Source organism: Podarcis muralis, chromosome 9 (assembly GCF_964188315.1).
Source record: "Podarcis muralis chromosome 9, rPodMur119.hap1.1, whole genome shotgun sequence".
In the NCBI taxonomy this organism is placed as follows: Eukaryota; Metazoa; Chordata; class Lepidosauria; order Squamata; family Lacertidae; genus Podarcis; species Podarcis muralis.
In genome coordinates this window covers 43,572,964-43,591,763 of record NC_135663.1, presented here as the reverse complement: position 1 = coordinate 43,591,763, position 18,800 = coordinate 43,572,964, and the positions used below count along the sequence as shown (strand labels likewise).

The 18,800-nt window shown below is 45.3% G+C and overlaps 1 protein-coding gene and 1 long non-coding RNA gene across 3 annotated transcripts in view; one reads left to right on the top strand and one right to left on the bottom strand.

Moving 5' to 3' along the window:
* Positions 1 to 663: 663 nt before the first annotated feature.
* LOC114604127 (uncharacterized) lies at positions 664 to 12,798 on the bottom strand. The gene is made up of 3 exons (XR_003708221.2): positions 11,905 to 12,798; positions 11,558 to 11,799; positions 664 to 1,572 (listed from the first exon to the last, which is right to left on the bottom strand). It is a non-coding gene; the product is annotated as an uncharacterized LOC114604127 (long non-coding RNA).
* The window catches only part of NPY1R (neuropeptide Y receptor Y1), a 23,566-nt gene continuing 16,191 nt past the window's right edge, over positions 11,426 to 18,800 (top strand). Inside the window, exon 1 of one of the 2 annotated variants that reach the window (XM_028743970.2) lies at positions 11,426 to 11,822. In XM_028743970.2, coding sequence (XP_028599803.2) covers positions 11,564 to 11,822 — 259 coding nt within the window. In that variant the 5' untranslated portion in view covers positions 11,426 to 11,563. The remainder of the gene's footprint in view (positions 11,823 to 18,800) is intronic. The other variant, XM_028743971.2, reaches the window with a different exon arrangement.

Sequence of the window (18,800 nt, the reverse complement as noted above, 5' to 3'; positions counted from 1 at the left end):
TCCCCACACAAGAAGGAGGGATCCAGAGGCTTGGCGAAACTCCCAACGTTTGTTGAAATCCAAAAAGTGGGTGGGAGGGTTAGAAGAGAATTCTGGGCATCAACCCCAAAAACAGCCCAATGAGGAATGAGCATGCTCAGTGGCCGCAGAATGTAGGGTGAAGGGTGAAGGAATGTGAGAAAGGGAATGGAATGGAGTATCCGGAACAGGAGCATCCTGCACTGAACCATTTTTCATAGATTCAGATGGCCAGAATCTCAGCAACACTGCACTATGCAGTGTGACAGATGCTCTGTAAGGAAAGCTGAAAAAATAAAATAAGGTTTCAAAGGGTCAGAAGATCAGGGGGCTGGCTCAAAAGGGAAGAAACTAAACTCCGTGGCTTGCCCCATCCAAGTCCCATTTGTTTGTGTTTTACTACCACTGTCAGAGGCAGTATGCCTCTGAATACGAGTTGGGAATCACAGGTGGTGAGAGTGCTGTTACCCTCAGGTTCTGCTTCTGGGCTTCCCATGGGCACATCTAGTTGAACACTTTGGGAACAGGATGCTGGACTATATGGTCTTTGGCCTTGCAGTAAGAATTTACTTCTAAACCAGCTCTCAATAGTTCATGCCCAGGTGAGGGAATGACATTTAAAGAAAAACACAGTCAAGAGAGAGATATGAGCTCAGCATCCACTAGGGACCCAGTTTATTGAGAGATAAGCTATTGCAATAGGAACAGTTACTCAAACCAGGAGTTCAGAGAACCCCCAGTTAGGAGAACTGTGTTTGAGACACGTTTTAACACAGCTTTTATAGGGTTTTTCGCTCATAGAATGTATGCATGAAAGGGAAGGTCACAGGTCAGGGAGCTAAAACTGTCTTGCTTGGCTTCGTTAGCTCATTCCATCCATTATCTTTGGTGCCCCTTGGCATCTTAGGATTTAACATTTTACTCATTTATTGTCCTTTTTCTTGACATCCAGACCTTCAAAGAGTCCACAACATACAATTTCTATAGTTTCCTATGCCTGGAAGGATTCAAGGTAATTTCACATTAACATTCCATTCCTAAACTATGCAAACTGCACTTAGAAAGATAGGGGGGTCAGGGCTGAGAAGTCCACATGGCATAGAAATTAGCACATTGATGCATAGGTTCCATTATAGAGTGTAGATGCGGGGATTACAAAAGTACATACATTTTTATTCAATGCTAAATTCTATACATTCTATCAAATGCTAAATGGGTGAACTGCTTGATGTTGGGAAAGATGGAGGGCACAAGGAGAAGGGGACAACAGAGGACGAGATGGTTGGACAGTGTTCTCGAAGCTACAAACATGAGTCTGACCAAACTGCGGGAGACAGAAGTGCCTGGCGTGCTCTGGTCCATGGGGTCACGAAGAGTCGGACACGACTAAACGACTAAACAACAACAACAACTTTTATAACCGCTTGATCCAGCAGGGCTCATGGTATGTTCTTGCATTTCTTCTGGCTGAAGTAAAGCCATGGCGATGACTATAGTCTTTACTTCCCCATCCCATCTATGCAAGCCATTAAAGAGTCACACTTTCTTGAAGTTCTGCTGAAACAAAAGGTCACATCATTATTACAGGGGACGTCAAGGCAGGAGTGTGGAAAAAGCTTTACTGAAAGGGGATTTTTTGGAGAAGTGCAAAAATCCTCGGTTACACCCCTGTCAAGGGGCTGTTTCAGGGACTTCTGAATATTTCATGCTGAACTTAGCCTGAACTTTAGATTATACGTTCTGTGACAGCTCTGCCGTTTCTTTCTGCGAAGTTAGCAGTTGCTCAGTGGAACATTTGTGACTTTTATACCACAGCCAAAGGAACAGAAGCAGTGCTTGTTCTGAAGTGTGGGATGTGGCCACATCCGTACCTTACATTTAAAGCACTATGATAGCACATCAACAGCCGTGGCTTCTCTCCAAAGAATCCTAAGAACTGATCTATCGTTCTCATGGTGGTTTATGACTTATTCTTCCCAAGAACCTCTGGGGGTTGTAGATCTGTGAGGGGAATAGAGGGCTCCTTAAAATTCCCAGTACTTGTAACAAACTATAGTTCTCTGGATTAATTGGGGGAAGCCATGACTTTTAAAGTGGTGTTCATTGGTTGGTTGGTTGGTTGGTTGGTTGGTTGGTTGGCATCCATCTGTTTTGGAAGACAATGGAAGAATGTAACTTTGAGGGTGAAGTCAAATTGTTAGAAGGTTGCAGCACCTGCTGTAGACACTGATACAGGAGGGACATGTTTTGTTGCAGCTGGGGCAGATGAAGTGATCTAGTTGTGCTGCTGCAAATGCAGCATGGCGTTTCTTCTCTCTGTGCTCCTAGCAGCAGTCATTCCTCTTCCGGTCACTGCTATGGATTGCACTGCAGTCGCCAGCAAGGGATTCCCACATGGTGGGGTTGATGTTGCCAGCCTTCATGCCATGTTTGCAGGCATCTTATTAACACAGAGTTTGTCCGCCAACAGGCCTGGGGACTGAAGCCAGCTCCCTGTAGAGCACATCCTTGGGGATCCTGCCATCTCCCATTCTGTGGACATGACCAAGCCAGCAGAGAAGTCACTGAGACAGGAGTCCAAACATGTTGGGAATGTGAGCTTGGGAGAGCACATCTTTGTTTCAGACTCTAGCCTGCCATGTAATGAGGTATAAGTGTGCTTTAGATGTGTGGTGTGACTTCTGTTTAAAAGCACCGTCTCTTTGTCCGTTTAGGAAAGTGTTGGGTACATAAGATACCTTCTGAACATACTGTATGGGTCTCCCAACTTTTACAACACAATCTATGTAAGTTTACTCTGGAGTAAGTCCATCTGTGTTCAAGAGAACATGGTTCCCATTCTTTCCCCAGACCACTTGCAAATTGCTAAGGGTATAAAGTGGACTACTTTAGGATCTCTCTGCCTATTGTAGCAATTATGTGCTGTGCTAAATACTGTACAGTTTTTTATTGCATTTTATTGCTTCAATTATTTATTATACATTGTATTTTATTATATTGCTTTTATTGCAATACAATGGAATATAATATCAGAAATAAAAAGAAGCAATAAAATGCCATTATTAATTCCTGTATTGCAGGGGGTGGACTAGATGACCCTTGGGTCCCTTCCAACTATGATTCTATTGAATTAAAATCAACAGGAATATTTAATATGATGAATGTGTCCTCTTGTGTCTTCAACCTGAAATCCATAGACATGCCACAGCCCACCCAGATGATGCTTATGGACCAGAGTTTGAGAACTGCTGCAGTAGAGCTTACCTGCACGTAAGTGTACAGAGTTTTGCACCCTAATGTAATAACTTTTTTTTTTTAAAAGTCAATCTATTTGGTTTTATTGCTAGATTTTTTTCCTGGTCTACCTGAAGGACGAGAGGACACTTAATACTGCTGAAACTTCTACTCAAATCAGTAAGATAAAACTCTGTATTAAACTGTAGACTGCATTATCATGAAACCAATGAATGTTAATGTTTGCTAAACCCAAGACGTTTAATTTATCTGTCTCTTTATTTATATTGTTCAAATGAGAGTGCAGATGTAGGTGTTTATGTAGCCAAAATGGTGGCATCTGTGCAGAAAAGTGAATTGTCAGGAGACTTGGGTGAATGGCAAAGTACAAAAAAAGACGCTTTGGGGGAAATAGTTAAAAGTAGCAGTTAGGGAGGATAACCCAATGAAGGCTGAGTGTGTTGAGTCACTGTGAATGCTGGCTGACTGTTGGGGTGGGTGGGAAACAAAAAACCAGGCAAGAGATCACAGAAATGAAAGAAATAATAGAATTGCAGAGTTAGAAGGGACCCTGAGGATCTAGTTCAATCGCCTGCAATGCAGGAATAATGCAGCTGTCCCATTTGGGGATCGAACCCACAACCTTGGCATTATCAGCATCGCACTCTAACCAATTGAGCTATCCAGGATGGATTAGAGTATCTTGGACGAGGGTATAGCTGGCTGGCTGGAACCCTGAACAGAAGCACTTCACACTGCAATGTTTGTTTCAGGTCACACTTACTTTTAAAAATTATTATTACCCAAGGAGGTCAGAGTGACATACACGAGTTTGTTTATCACCACAGCAGCCAAAGGGCAGTCTGTTAGGCTGACGGAGAACGCCTGGGTCAGCTTAAGTCATGCAGCGAGTGAGATGGCTGAACAGGGATTTCAAGACACGTTTTCCTAGTCCATTAAATCACAACTGGGTGTTGAATCCTACCCCGGCAGCCCAAATAAGAAAGTGTTGCAGCATTCCCAAAAGTAATTTCTGTGGGGAAGAAGCTTCACAGCTTCCACCAAGAACAGCTCTCACCTTCTTACTGCTTGAATACAGTGTTCAAAGGGTACAGCCATTAAAGCTTTAAAGTCATGATAGAAGAACTGTGTGTAGACTTGAAGGGACTTCTATGGATGAAAACAAACATTTTGTGCCCAGAAATTAATAGGGAAGCAGCTTGGATCAGTGGCGTAGCGTGGGTTGTCAGCACCCGGGGCAAGGCAAGTAATTTGCGCCCCCTAACCCGTGGATTTGCCCTAACCCCAGATGTTGCGCACGGTGCGGCCGGCCCCGCCTGCACCCCCCATGCTACGCCACTGGCTTGGATGATGGAATAGCGGTGTTGTGTGCTTGCGCTGAACAAATCTCTGTCATTTGGCTGTATTAGGGGGGGTTCTGCTCCTCTGCTGTGCTCACCAACCGGCTTCCAGTGCTGCTCAGATTCACTCCGCTCTGGACTCCTCTTTCTCCACAGCTCACTCCCTGGGGTGGACTTTGGTAATATGGCGCCCAGAGTGAGGCCAAAATTTGGTGCCTCCACATGGACTTTCTCAATTGTGGATCTTCTCAATTTTGCGTCCCCTCGGCTTGGTGTATAGTTAGCACAGAGGCACACACAGAGCTGGGCTCTGCAGGTGAAACATTTTATAAATTCTTTGTGATAGCCATCACAAAGGGTTCCATCACACTCTTTTGCAGTCTCCAAATGTCACTCCTGGAAGTCCTGTGCATCTCTCTGAAGTCCATGAGACATGCAATACTATGCCCACTTAACTTGGGAGTAAGCCCTATTGAACTCTGTGGGATTTGCTGCTGAGTAGATGTGTATAGGATTGCACTCTTAGACTTAACCAGGTCTAATCTGAAGTGAATCCTATTCTCGGGTGAGTAGAGGATTGCAGTGTTTGTCATTATGCAATGCAAATCTACCCCCTATCCTTTATGCAAATATTGGGAGTTTATATTTCATAACAGCAGCTACTGAGAGGTTTTTGCTTTTAAATAAAAATATGGATGCAACTGGATTAAGTTTTCAACTGTTTAATTTTTCAATATATTCCCCCCGCCCCACAGGAGTTGGAGTAGGGAAAGCCCAAAACCATTAGTGTGCTTCACTCAATAAACCTTCAGATTACATTTTTCCACTGAAGCGGACACGTCAATAGGCAGGAATCTGTTTGAGAAGGACTGGGAGTTATAAAAGTATGAAGTTTTTAAATGCATGGTAGACATTAATTACAAGGCTAATTCAATGTTCCTTAATGCCTAGAAAAGAGCAATACACTCTTGATCCGTTTTGCCTTCCTAATTATAGATTGTTGGATGCTGATTTTATTACGAACTTGGCACTTTTGTGCAGGATTTCAAAGCCCAGTTTAATTAAAGCTGCAATGTTCTGCACACTAACTTGGGAGTAAGTCCCATGGAACTAATTGAAACCTACTTTGGAGAAAACATGCAGGGGATTCGTCTGCACAGCAACTTAATTATCATTTGGTGAGTTGGGGGGGGGGGAGGAGCAGAGCGCTCATGGGGGTGCCGTCCCATGAGATTCTGCCGCCCCAGGCAGCTACTTCAGTCCGCCTCATGGGTGAGTTGGCACTGCTTGCTGTGAGTGGTCAGATGGGGAGGAGGAGTGGGAGGAAATGGGAGACTTGGGAGGAGACCCAGCAGGTTGGGAGGCAATGATCAGGACCCAGGTAAGGGGTCCAGTGGATGGTTAGGACAGCAACTGGTCCAGGTGTCAATGGATACTTTGCATACTGCATCCCAACCAGCTAACTTGACTCCACAGCCACCCCTTGTTAGCAAAGAACCATTCTTCTCAGGAGAGGGGCCTATGGATAAATCGGGCAGCAAGCTAGCCCCACCTCTATCTCCAAGGCAATGAAGGCAGCCTCAGTGGCATGAACACAGTTTGCACGCTCAGCCGGCTTGAAGGAGCGCCCACTTGCTTGCCCAGTCTTGAGGTTGGGGACAACCACACAAATACAAGATGGGTGACACCTGGCTTGAGAGCAGTACATGTGAAAAGGATCTAGGAGTCTTGGTTGACCACAAACTTGACATGAGCCAACAGTGTGATGCGGCAACTAAAAAAGCCAATGCAATTCTGGGCTGCATCAATAGGAGTATAGCATCTAGATCAAGGGAAGTAATAGTGCCACTGTATTCTGCTCTGGTCAGACCTCACCTGGAGTACTGTGTCCAGTTCTGGGCACCACAGTTCAAGAAGGACACTGACAAACTGGAACGTGTCCAGAAGAGGGCAACCAAAATGGTCAAAGGCCTGGAAACGATGCCTTATGAGGAACGGCTAAGGGAGCTGGGCATGTTTAGCCTGGAGAAGAGGAGGTTAAGGGGTGATATGATAGCCATGTTCAAATATATAAAAGGATGTCACATAGAGGAGGGAGAAAGGTTGTTTTCTGCTGCTCCAGAGAAGCGGACACGGAGCAATGGATCCAAACTACAAGAAAGAAGATTCCACCTAAACATTAGGAAGAACTTCCTGACAGTAAGAGCTGTTCGACAGTGGAATTTGCTGCCAAGGAGTGTGGTGGAGTCTCCTTCTTTGGAGGTCTTTAAGCAGAGGCTTGACAACCATATGTCAGGAGTACTCTGATGGTGTTTCCTGCTTGGCAGGGGGTTGGACTCGATGGCCCTTGTGGTTTCTTCCAACTCTATGATTCTATGATTCTAAATGACCGTGTCCTCCCCACTCTGCAAAAGGAGAGCTTATGGGACATGGCAGTTGTTTGGACAGCATCTTAGCTTACACCTGGCCATGGACCTTAATGCTCTGCTGTGCCTTCTGACTTTGTAACATGAACTATGTTGGGGCACTGTAGTGAATTTTGGAACAAGCATCATACTCGAGCCAAGAGTCCAAATGCTGAGTCTGAAACTGGGAGCCAGGACACCTTTGTACTTCTGCATTCATAGCTTCTGCATATACACACTCTCTGTCCTCCATCCGAACAAACGACAGTCATTATCAGAGATCAAGGACACCTTCCAGTCAGGCAAAAATCACTCAAGGAGGGTGTGAACCAAGGCCAGTGAGGGGGCTGGCCTGGAGTTGTGGCTTTTGGCCCATGAGCCTGAGTTTCCCACCTCAGCTATAAAGGGAACCCAAAAGAAATTTGGCCAAGACACTCTGCACCACCTGTTTTTAAGGTTTAGAATTTGTGACAGAAGCTGAACCTGGACAGGACTAAAGCATGGCTGGCAATAGCAAGATCTTCCTTCTTCAGAGAAGGATGCAGCTGGTGCACAAACAAAGCTATGGAGAAATGCTCAGAGTTGCAGTTGGAACTGAACATCCAGGAGCCAAACCATGCCTAGGAGCACCAATGAGTTTTTAGGTGCACAGTGATCATCCCTTGCTCGATATCAGTGAGATACTAAAGTTAAATCAAGATATTAGGCTTTAGTTCAGTGGTAGTCTGTGTGGTTACCCTCAAGGGGTTATTGGGCTAGAATTCCCATCAGCCCCAGCTGGCATGGCCAAAGGGCAGCGATGATGGGAGGTGTAGTCCAAAAACATTGGGAAGGCACCACAATGACTACTCCTGCTTCAGTTATCCCAAACCCGTCTCAGAAGCAACTGCATGCAGTCTAAACAGGGCAACCAGAAGCAAAGGGGGGACTTTAGAAAATAAAACGAGTTTGGCTTAATATGCCAGGATGAAAAAAGCTGGGCTAGTGAAACACCCTCATCTGACCACCCTAGGCCTTATGGATATGCTCGCCACGTACTGCATCTGGGTTAAACGCAGCAGTCAATCTGACATTTTCTTTCCTTTGCCAGTTATTGTTTAATCAATAGTCTTCTTCCAGGAGCACTGAGATGTGTATCTGTTTAGTATCCTGAGTCTGTTGGGAGTATGACTGATAATTATTCACGGCATTCATCCGGCAATTTGAAATGACAAGCTGGCCCTTGGCTTGGAGCCTGCCACAACAGCTAAAATACAAGGTGCTCTCAGGCGGATTTCTTTTTGTTTTCTTTCTTTAAAAAAATGAATGGGGCCTTGGACTTGCAGCTTCTGAAGCATGAGCCACCAATATGCAGGATCTATTCTGTTTTTCGTGGGTGTCAAAAATCAATATTTCTCTTACATTTTAACTTTGGCAGCCAAAAACCACCTTTCTGCACCAATCACAACAGTCACATCCACGGGCATCAAACTTCTGCTCTTTTCACTTTGCTAAGCCTGGCCTGGGGAGTTCTGCACACAAGTTCAATGAAACGGACTCAATGTACATACAGCTGTATGCTGTGACCAAGGTGCAGAGCTACTGGTGTCCAGAGGGTGGCTGCATGGCTCTGCCCGATCACATGGGCTGCAACTACAATGGGCAGACCCTAATATGATCCAGCATCAGCTGCCTGCCTCAGGATGGGTCTCAGAAGGAGGTGGGCAGGGGACACAGTCCCTCCTTTCCCTGCTCACTCAGATGCTCTGTACCACGAGGGAGCAGACCTCTCAGGGAGCACAAGCAGGATGGCTGCTGCTGCCACCAGAGCGTATCACAAACTAAATAATTCTGTATGTCGTTTACAAAATATCATTGACAGTAATCAACACTACCTAATACTTAAGAGTTTTAAATGATATCTACAATGCCGAAATCATAGTGACATACACAATTCAATATATCAAAGTCAAATATTCCAAATAGAAAACTCTTGCCTTTGTAGTTGTCTGCTGTAATAAGAAGTATCCAGGATGTCTGGGCGTGGCAAGAAGCCTGCAAAGCCTGCAATCAAGGCTTAAAAAAAAAAAGGCATTCCAAATATTCCTGCAATGAGTCCAAGAGAATAATTATTGATGTGTATACTTGTTGCTGGTGCAATTGTAACAGAACTCTGACAATGAGATTTCAATCTCTGTTTCATGAATCTTCTGGTTGGGCCAAAAAGAAGAAGAAGAAGTGTTTGGATTTGATATCTCGCTTTATCACTCCCCTTCAGGAGTCTCAAAGCGGCTAACCTTCTCCTTTCCCTTCCTTCCCCACAACAAACACTCTGTGAGGTGAGTGGGGCTGAGAGACTTCAGAGAAGTGTGACTGGCCCAAGGTCACCCAGCAGTTGCATGTGGAGGAGCGGAGACGCGAACCCGGTTCCCCAGATTACGAGACTACCGCTCTTAACCACTACACCACACTGGCAATTCACTGCTCAGCCACTGGATGGTTCCTTTTTGGTACATTACTGTCAATGATTTTTTGTAAACCAAATACAGTTATTTACTCTGTGATATATTTCTCTGTATTCCTTGGAAAGTGGTACTGAGCCACCATTTAGCCTCGGAGGCTAACTAGGAAGGCCATCAAAACACAAGGACCTCATTAGGTTCCCCTCTGCTGCCCTATGCAATGAGCCGCTGGATGTTGCTTCTGTTCCATGGCTGGAGGTAGTATGCTTTTGAATTCCAAGAAAGCACAGGGAGAGTGCTTTCTTGTGAGAACAGGATGCTGGCCTAGATGGACCACTGGCCTGATCCAGCAGGCTTTTCATATGTTCTGTGGCTGCACTTGCTGTGTCTCCTAGCCCCACCCTGGGTAGGTCTTGCACTCTTGTCCAATGTGTCTGCTGGCGTGTGGGTCTGCCCAGGGAGCTATATAGATACTATGTCATGTGGACTGTCTTTCTTCCCTTGTGTGTGTTTGCTGAAAAACAGTAGTTGTAAGTGTGGCGTTCGTACGGAGCCCCCGGTCGTCTCATGGACTATTGACCTGTACACCACTAATCCACTGCCACCAACCAGGTCCTCCCTGGTAAATCACTTAGTCTCAGTCAGGTTCTTAAGTTAACGAAGAAGAGTGTAGTTTATTGCAAACGCAAATAAACTTTAACTGCATTCAAAACGTTGTTACTCTTTACCTTCTTAGTCTTATTTTATCCTGTCTCTAACTTTTCTACCTCCCCTTACTCAAGAACCAACTGCACTAACTGTCTCTCTAATTCCAACTGTCTGCCAACTGCTTTCCCAACTGCCTTTCCCAACCAACCAACCAACTAAAACCAACCAACCCAAACCTCAGGCTAAGCCCTTTTATAAACAGGTAGGCTCTGCCTCTGGCTTTTCTATTGGTCTACCTATTAACTCTTTCTCTCCCCCTGTACAGACATTTTAAAAAGAACGGGCAAATGCCACAGTAAGGAACACATGTGGACTCAAAGCCCTGCCTGAGAGCATGCCTGCGGACTGGTGGCAATGGGGTGGTTGCTAGCTGCATCACCATGGCTTAACAGAGTAGGGGGTTCCATGTCGTCATTTTGTGGTGGTGATGGGGTGCAATGGGTGTGTCCCAATTGTGCTGAGTTCATTGGCTGCCTCTGTGGGGGAGTGGCATCGCTGGGCCCAGCACAGCTTTGGATTGGTGGGCTGCAGTTTCCAGAGTTTCCAGAGATGCCAAGAGGAGCATTTCCCCAGACACATCACTTTTGTATTTTATGCTAATTTCTCCCTGCCATCCTGGGCAGGGCACACATTGGATGTGGTACCCTGTTTTGCCAGCATAGCAATGGCATATCTCCAGTTCTGGACTAATGTACAGTGGTACCTCAGGTTACATACGCTTCAGGTTACATACGCTTCAGGTTACACACTACGCTAACCCAGAAATAGTGCTTCAGGTTAAGAACTTTGCTTCAGGATGAGAACAGAAATCGTGCTCCGGCGGCGCGGCGGCAGCAGGAGGCCCCATTAGCTAAAGTAGTGCTTCAGGTTAAGAACAGTTTCAGGTTAAGAACGGACCTCTGGAACGAATTAAGTACTTAACTCGAGGTACCACTGTATTGCTCTGTTAGTTGATTTCAGAAGTGATCGCTCATCTTCTTTGTGTTTTCCATTTAACTAATAGATTTTTTTATACACACACAAACACACACACACAAAACGTTTGGGCCTCTCCATCAGTCTAATTTTCTCATTCGAAAAAGCCGAGGGTTTTTTTTTTTTGGGGGGGGGGTCGCACATGAAATCACATCCCAGCCGCCACTCCCGCTAATGATCGTTTTACATAACCCCATGCCCAGAGAAGGGTTCGGTACCGACGGGCTTCGGCCACGAGGTGGCACAGCCTCGCAAACCACCACGCCGACAAAAATCTGGATTGCAGAAGCATTTCAGAAACTGTCTCCCACACCCGAGAGCTCTTCTCAGCCCCTTTCCTCCCCCCTCCCTCCCCCTCCTTCCCTGCAGTTTCCATACTTAATTACATTTATTTCGGATTTACTAGGCAACCCACCTCCAGATGTGCAGCTTAAAGGTGAGGCGCGTGTGCTGGGATCTTCACATCCCGCACCGCACACCGTCATGTGATAGTGGGAGAATAAGGTGGAGTTCAGCTTTAAGGGGGACGCCTCCTGCTCGGCTCACCCAATCTTCGGGATCCGTGGTGGGCAAACGCCAGCGGGTCTGTCCTTCTTTTGCCTTTCGCTTCCCAAGTCAGCCGTCTCTTATCCTCTCGCTTCAGCACTTAGGATGGTGCTTGGAAGAAAGGAAGAATGCAGGTGAGAGACTCTTTTGTGGCTGTTATTATCCTTTTTTTAAAAAAAGCCAGCGGATCTCTCCCCACCCCCTAAAGGCGTTTACCTGTTCCCATCTGCACATTGGACGGAATGACCGTGCCCGCGAAACGAGCGATCTCCCCAGTCTGACACGTGCTAGACCCGGGCTTCGCAGTAATGGCAAGAGAACCGCTTCGAGCGTAGTTATCGAGCCGATCCGAGGCAGCGCCGTCGGACGCGCCTGTTGGGCATCTTGTAAGGGGCGCATCTCAAGCCACCAAAACTTCCGAAAAGATCGGAGAGAGAGGGAGGGAGTGAGAGCGAGACAAGGAGGGGAGAAGGGGGCGCTTTTTATTTTATTTTTGTGGAAGAGAATGGAAAGAAGCCGAGGGCTGTTCTGTAGGTCTTCAAGCCAGCCGATGCCGAAAAACTGGGGAGAATCTGCCAGCAACGGCGAAGGGCGAAAGGGCAGGCAGAGGCGCGGAGCGCTTCGCAGAAGGACCTAGGCGCGCGATCTCTGGCCCCTTTCATCCGCGCGCCTGGCTCTCCCAGCCAGGAGGAATGTAAAGATGGGGAAGAAGCTGGTATACAGGGAGGAAAGGAGGGGAATTGTGGGGGGTTGGGGTCCCCCAGCCCATTGCAAAGCAGGAATCTCAACTAAAGCATCCATGACAGATGGCCATCCAGCCTCTGCTTGAAGTGGGAGTCTTTTCGGGTTCGGGTACCCGCTGAAGGGAAGTGGGACCGCTCTTTCCGTCGAAAGGGACAACAGTGGGAAGCCTGTGTAGCCCTTCAGATGCGGTGGGGCTCCGCCTGCCCTCCTCGCCGGCCAGCATCCCCAGTGGTCAGGGGTGATGGGCGTTGGAGACATTTGGAGGTTCCCCATCCTTCTCCAAGCCAGAGAGCATACGGAAGGGGCAGTAAATACCCCGCTGAACCTTGACCCTTAGGAATCTTCGGCAGGCGCAGCAGCTTTGGCTGCAGGGAGTCGCCTGTAGTTAATGTTTAGGGCAGATCCGGACTGGAGGGTCCGATTGGAGAGACGCGGTGGGATGGGACGGGGTGGGTGTCAAGTTACAGCCGGTCGGCTCAGGAGCGCACGAGGTCTTCAGGAGACCCGGGGGGCGGGGAGGACAGCATTGTGGGTAATGTTGTATTAGAAAGGAAGGCCATCGTGGCAAATAAATGACCCCCGTTTTCCCAGAACCAAGACGCAGAGGAGGCTCAGGTCTCCTCCGCAGAAAAAACGTAAGCGCAGATGGAATTAGAGCAGATGAAACGAACTAGCCACGTCTCCTTAATTCCCACGAGGGGGTCCATCGTTGGTGGAGGGTTCTCCCCATGTTAAGTGGGGGCTTTGAAAGCAGAGAGGCTCAAACAATGGAAGACAATTGGAGGAAGACGGCCTGACGTCTGCTGCACTCCACAGACACCAGTCGTGAGGATGAATCGGATTGAAGCCGGTTTAGGTCCCACTTCCTTAACCTCCCTTGGTTGCGTCCACACACAGACAGGTGGATCCTATCCCCCGCCTCCCTCCTCTAAGGGTGCTGTTTTAGCTTCTCAGGATTCAGGAGCCATGCAAGGGGTGAGAGAGGGAGTTGGGGGAGATGTTGTCTTAATGTGGGAGCTTCAGGGCTGAAGAGGAAAATTGGAAGTCTTGCATTCTCTGCCTCCCCTCAAAACACACAAACACACACACAGAACGTTCAGGCTGATTCACTGGACTATGTCTAGTCTCATCCTATGTATATTTTTTCTCCATTGAGTTCAATGAGCATATTGCCATGGAAGGGTACATCGTTAGCAACCTGACATCTCAACCTCAATATGTGAAGGCAGACAACTTAATAATAATAGGCCTCTCCCAACAACAATAGTATAAATGTATTCAGAAGATTTCAACAGAGATCTTTTCTAAGAGTAGGGAGTGGGGTTGCGCGTGTTTATTTGGAATCAAGTCTCACTGAGTCCAAGAGTTTGCCATGCATAGAAGCAAATGCCTCGACTCCCTATCCTACGTCCTTTGGCTTAACTGGTTTCTGGATCGGGCTATATTGGGGTCCATGTAAGTTTTCTGTCTACACCTCCTGCTTTTTGCCCTTTTAATGAAGCAGAAAGTGACTGTGATCCTCTTGAGCTATGTTTTGACATAGGAGCCAACTCCTAGGGGCCAAAGTCCCGTCTCCCCCTCATAAAATATTTGAGCCCCTCCACCCCCATTGATTGACATTGCCATTCAAATGGTGTGCATGTGTGTGTCTTGTGATCGATTATGCCCCCCAATATTGTATTCAAGTTGGCACCCCTGCATTCTGATGTGAGGATTCGCCTGTGTCTGGGTCAGAAAGGGTAATCAAGATTCCCTTTCAGGAATAGGCTCTTGCCCGGCAGTCCAGCCTCTGCTCAGGGCAATCAACTTTGGAAAGTTTTGATAGAGGGAAAGAAGGCAGGGTGTGAATATTAAACACCAGCACGATCTTAACCATGCCTTTCCTTACTTAACAGTGCAATCCTGTTCTACTGGGAACAACTGGGTTCAATTGGACTCAGTTAAGTGGTACAGGAATGCATTCCAAAGAGGCAGTTCCATTCCCTCTTATCTGACAGCAAGTCCCACTGAAGTAAAAGAGACTGGCATGCATAGGATTGCACCTTTGTTGTTGTTGTTGCACTATTAGTGTGTTTAGGGTGGCACCTAAGCAGCCTGATACCAAGGTATAAGTTTTTCCTGAATTCCTGGTACCAGCAGCATTAGAATTTAACAAAGGCTTGGGGGTGTTAGAAACAGGAAATAGCCAGATTCTGTGTGTGCATTAGGCCTAACCCCTGTGATTAGGCTGTGTGCTAGACAATGCTAATCCAAGGGAATCAACATAAATTAACTAAATCTATGTTTTGGGGGGGAGAGGGGGAAAGGAGGGGGGAATCACCAGTCCTTCAGTTTGTGGTTTTTTCCTGGTTTCTTCATTCAGCTGCAGTTGTTGTTGTTGTAGGGTTGTCCATCTGTGATGAATTGGTTTGGTTAATTAAGTGTTAATTAAGTCAGACGCATCCCCTTTGAGATGGCAGCCTGGGGGTAATATAGCACAACACAGGATCAAAGTGAGTGGGACGTCTCCTCTGCCTGTGTTGAAAAAGCCAGGGAGAGATGTGAAGTGTTTTAGAGTTATTCAACAGAATTAGTAAGCAGTGGGCTGGAGAGAGAGGCAGAGAAATGGCAGGTGTCTGTTTAAATCCAATGCTGCCTCCCTCCAGCTTGGACTCAGGTTGTATATATGTGTAAATGAACTATATTCTCCGCTCTGCCTCATTTCCAAAGGAAACACAGGTCCCGTGTAAGCTCTTGGTTCCCTGGAATCTTGCACTGCTGTGGAGATTGGGGTCGTGTGTAACAGTATGTAAGGCTGCAAAACCAATCACACTTAGCTAGGAAGTGACTTACTCCATGGGGCCTAGAAGGAGGATAGTTTTCCAATTAAAGAAATCTTAACTGTTTAATCATGGGCTCTTCCACACCAGTTTACTGTGTGTTTGCAGCTGTTTGCATTCGCATTTAATTTGTGTTGTCCACATGATGTTACCCTTGAACAATGCCCATCTTAATGCTTCTGCTTGTAAATTCAGGCTCACCTGATACTGGAATAATACAAATTCCTTTCCAAACCACTCCACTCAGGATCACATATTATTATTTGTTTTTGTGATTTTGGTTGATTGGAGCGATTGCCGCTTTCTGCGCCTCCCCTTCCCATACCCAGTACTTCTTCATTGCTTTCATTTCTTTTGTGGCCGTTCTTGTAACTATTTCCAGTGTGCTCCGCAAAGGCTGTTTTCCTTTCTTTCTTTTGCACAAAATCAGAAAACGGAATGAAGGAATTTGCTTTTGCACACTTCTTGGGTGGGGTGGGGAAACGTTTATTAAAAACAAGGCTCACACAGCTACCTGCACACAGTACTTAACTGGCATAATAGTATCAACAAACTGGAAGGCAGGGACAAGCACAAAACAGCTACAGGCATGAACAGGAAGAACTGAAGCTGCAGCTTATATACAAATTCAGATATGTGCAGGTGTGGGCAGCCCTCATCGAGTTCAAATAGAGGGGAAGTGTATTAGCAGCTAAATAATGTGCAAATGTGGAAAAAGCCCAAAATGAGTTTTAATTGATTGATTATACAATATGCATAAAGGAGATAAAAAAATAAGGGAATAATATGCCCTATTCATTTTTAGATGGTGATACATGTATTGTTGTAGCAAGCATCATTGAGAAGAGGCATTCCCTCTTCTCTGTCACACAGAAGGGAATACCTCTTCTAATATATAGATGCTTCATATTTACTAATATACTAATTTGCTAATAAAAACAGCAGATGACAAGCGCCATCTTAGACAGGGAAGGGGAACCTGTGTTCCTGCAGATTTTCGTGGATTCCGGCTCCAACACCCATCCCTGAGCATTGGGCCACTGGCTCCTCAGATATTGCTAGATGACAACTCTAATCCGTCTCAGCCAGCATGTCCAATGTTCAGGGATGGGTGTTGGAGCCAGAATCCACGAAAATCTGCAGGAACACAGATTCCCCTTCCCTGTCTAAGATGGTGCTTGTCACCTGCTGTTTTATTAGTAAATTCTGTCATCCATTTTATCAATTTTGTTGTGCAAATTGTTGTTGTTGTTAAGAAAACTCTACCTGAATCATATGAGTGTCCTCTGAGCCCCTTCTCTGTTTGCCCTGTCTGAGAAAGCTTTGGAGGGTGGCAGCAGTAGAGAGGGACTTGTCCTTTGTTCCTCCCTGACATCCCCAGATCTCCAGACTGTGACACGCTGTCCTAGAACTGACATTGACATATTTTTGGCACCAGATTAAGACTTTTCTCTCCACCTAGGCATTTGATGGAATGTTGTTGTTGTTTAGTCGTGTCCGACTCGTCGTGACCCCATGGACCAGAGCATGCCAGGCACTCCTGTCTTCCACTGCCTCCCACAGTTTGGTCAAACTCATGCTGGTAGCTTCGAGAATATGACCCAGCTAAGCCAAGATTTCTATTGCTGCCAGTCTAGGTTGCTGATAAAGCCCCCATCCCATTTGGAATCTGGTGTTCATTTTATGTTCTGATCAATTGTTTAACTTTTGGTGACTTTTGTTTTTACAAATGCATGTTTTAAAACCTGACTGTAAATTGCAGAGAGGCCATTAGGTGAATAACAAATTAAATAAATTAACAACAACAACATCAAAATTATTATTATTATTATTTAAACCTGCTGGTCAGTAAATTAGGGGAACCTTTTTAGCTGACCAATATATTTTAATGGATTCATCATGCTGATAAAATTTGCTAAACTCGCAGCCCTGTTTCTGATTAAACATGTTTAGGATCACACCACATGTTTCTAAAATGAGAGATGTTGGCGCATGAATGCAACTCCACCATCTAGCCTGGAAGCTCTTCCTCTAAGCTCTATTTTTTTTTTATAATAATTTTTATTCATTTTTCAAACATATAATAAAAAACAAACACAACACAAAACAGAAAAATACAAAACATTTAAACATATATAATTTCATACTCTTAATTTCATGCACCTTCTTTCACCCGACTTCCCCATACCTCCCTTTCGCTGCATCCTTGTTTTACAATTTTTTAGCAATCCTTTGGTCAGTTTATCTATTTAATTCCCCTCCATTAAGTTTTCTTTAATTTGTTAGTTACAGCTGTAATTCTCTGCTTCTTATCCCTTGACATCTTAACACTCCTCAATTTTACAACAGTTTTTAAGATACATTTTAAATTTCTTCCAATCCTCTTCCACTGTCTCTTTCCCCTGGTCGCGGATTCTGCCAGTCATCTCCGCCAGTCCCATAAAGTCAGTCACCTTTGTCTGCCATTCTTCCAGAGTAGGTAGTTCTTGCGTCTTCCAATGCTTTGCCAGAAGAATTCTTGCTGCTGTGGTAGCGTACATAAAAAAGGTCCTGTCCTTCTTTGACACCAATTGGCCAACCATGCCCAGGAGAAAAGCCTCAGGTTTCTTAGGAAAGGTCCACTTAAGGACTTTCTTAATTTCATTATAGATCATTTCCCAAAAGGCTTTAATCCTCGGGCAGGTCCACCAAAGGTGGTAAAAAGTACCTTCAGTCTCATTACATTTCCAACATTTATTGTTGGGCAAATGGTAGATCTTTGCAAGCTTGACTGGAGTCATGTACCACCTGTAGATCATTTTCATTATGTTTTCTTTTAAGGCATTGCATGCCGTAAATTTAACACCGGTGGTCCATAACTGTTCCCAGTCTGCAAACATAATGTCATGACCGATATCTTGTGCCCATTTAATCATAGCTGATTTCACCGTTTCATCCTGTGTGTTCCATTTCAACAGCAAATTATACATTCTTGACAGGTTTTTAGTATTGGGTTCTAACAATTCTATTTCTAGTTTTGACCTCTCCTTCTGAAAACCTATTTTCCTGTCCTGTTTGAATGTCTCATTTATCTGATGGTAATGCAGCCAATCTCGAACTTTGGACTTTAATTTCTCATAACTCTGAAGTTTAACCTTTTCACCGTCATGTTCTAAAATTTCAGAGTATTTTGGCCATTTAGAGTCCATGTTAAGTTTTTTCACCTCCTTAGCTTCCATTGGTGACAACCACCTGGGAGTTTTACTTTCCAACAAATCTTTATATCGGATCCAAACATTGTATAATGCTTTTCTAACAATATGGTTTTTAAACCCTTTATGTACCTTTACCTTGTCATACCATAAGTATGCATGCCAACCAAAACTATTATCATACCCCTCCAAATCCAAAATGTCTGTATTCTCAAGAAGTAGCCAGTGTTTTAACCAGCAGAAAGCTGCCGATTCATAATATTAAGTCCGGCAGGGCAAACCCCCCTCTATCTTTTGCATCAGTTAAAATCTTAAATTTTATTCTGGGCTTTTTGCCCTGCCAGACAAATTTTGATAT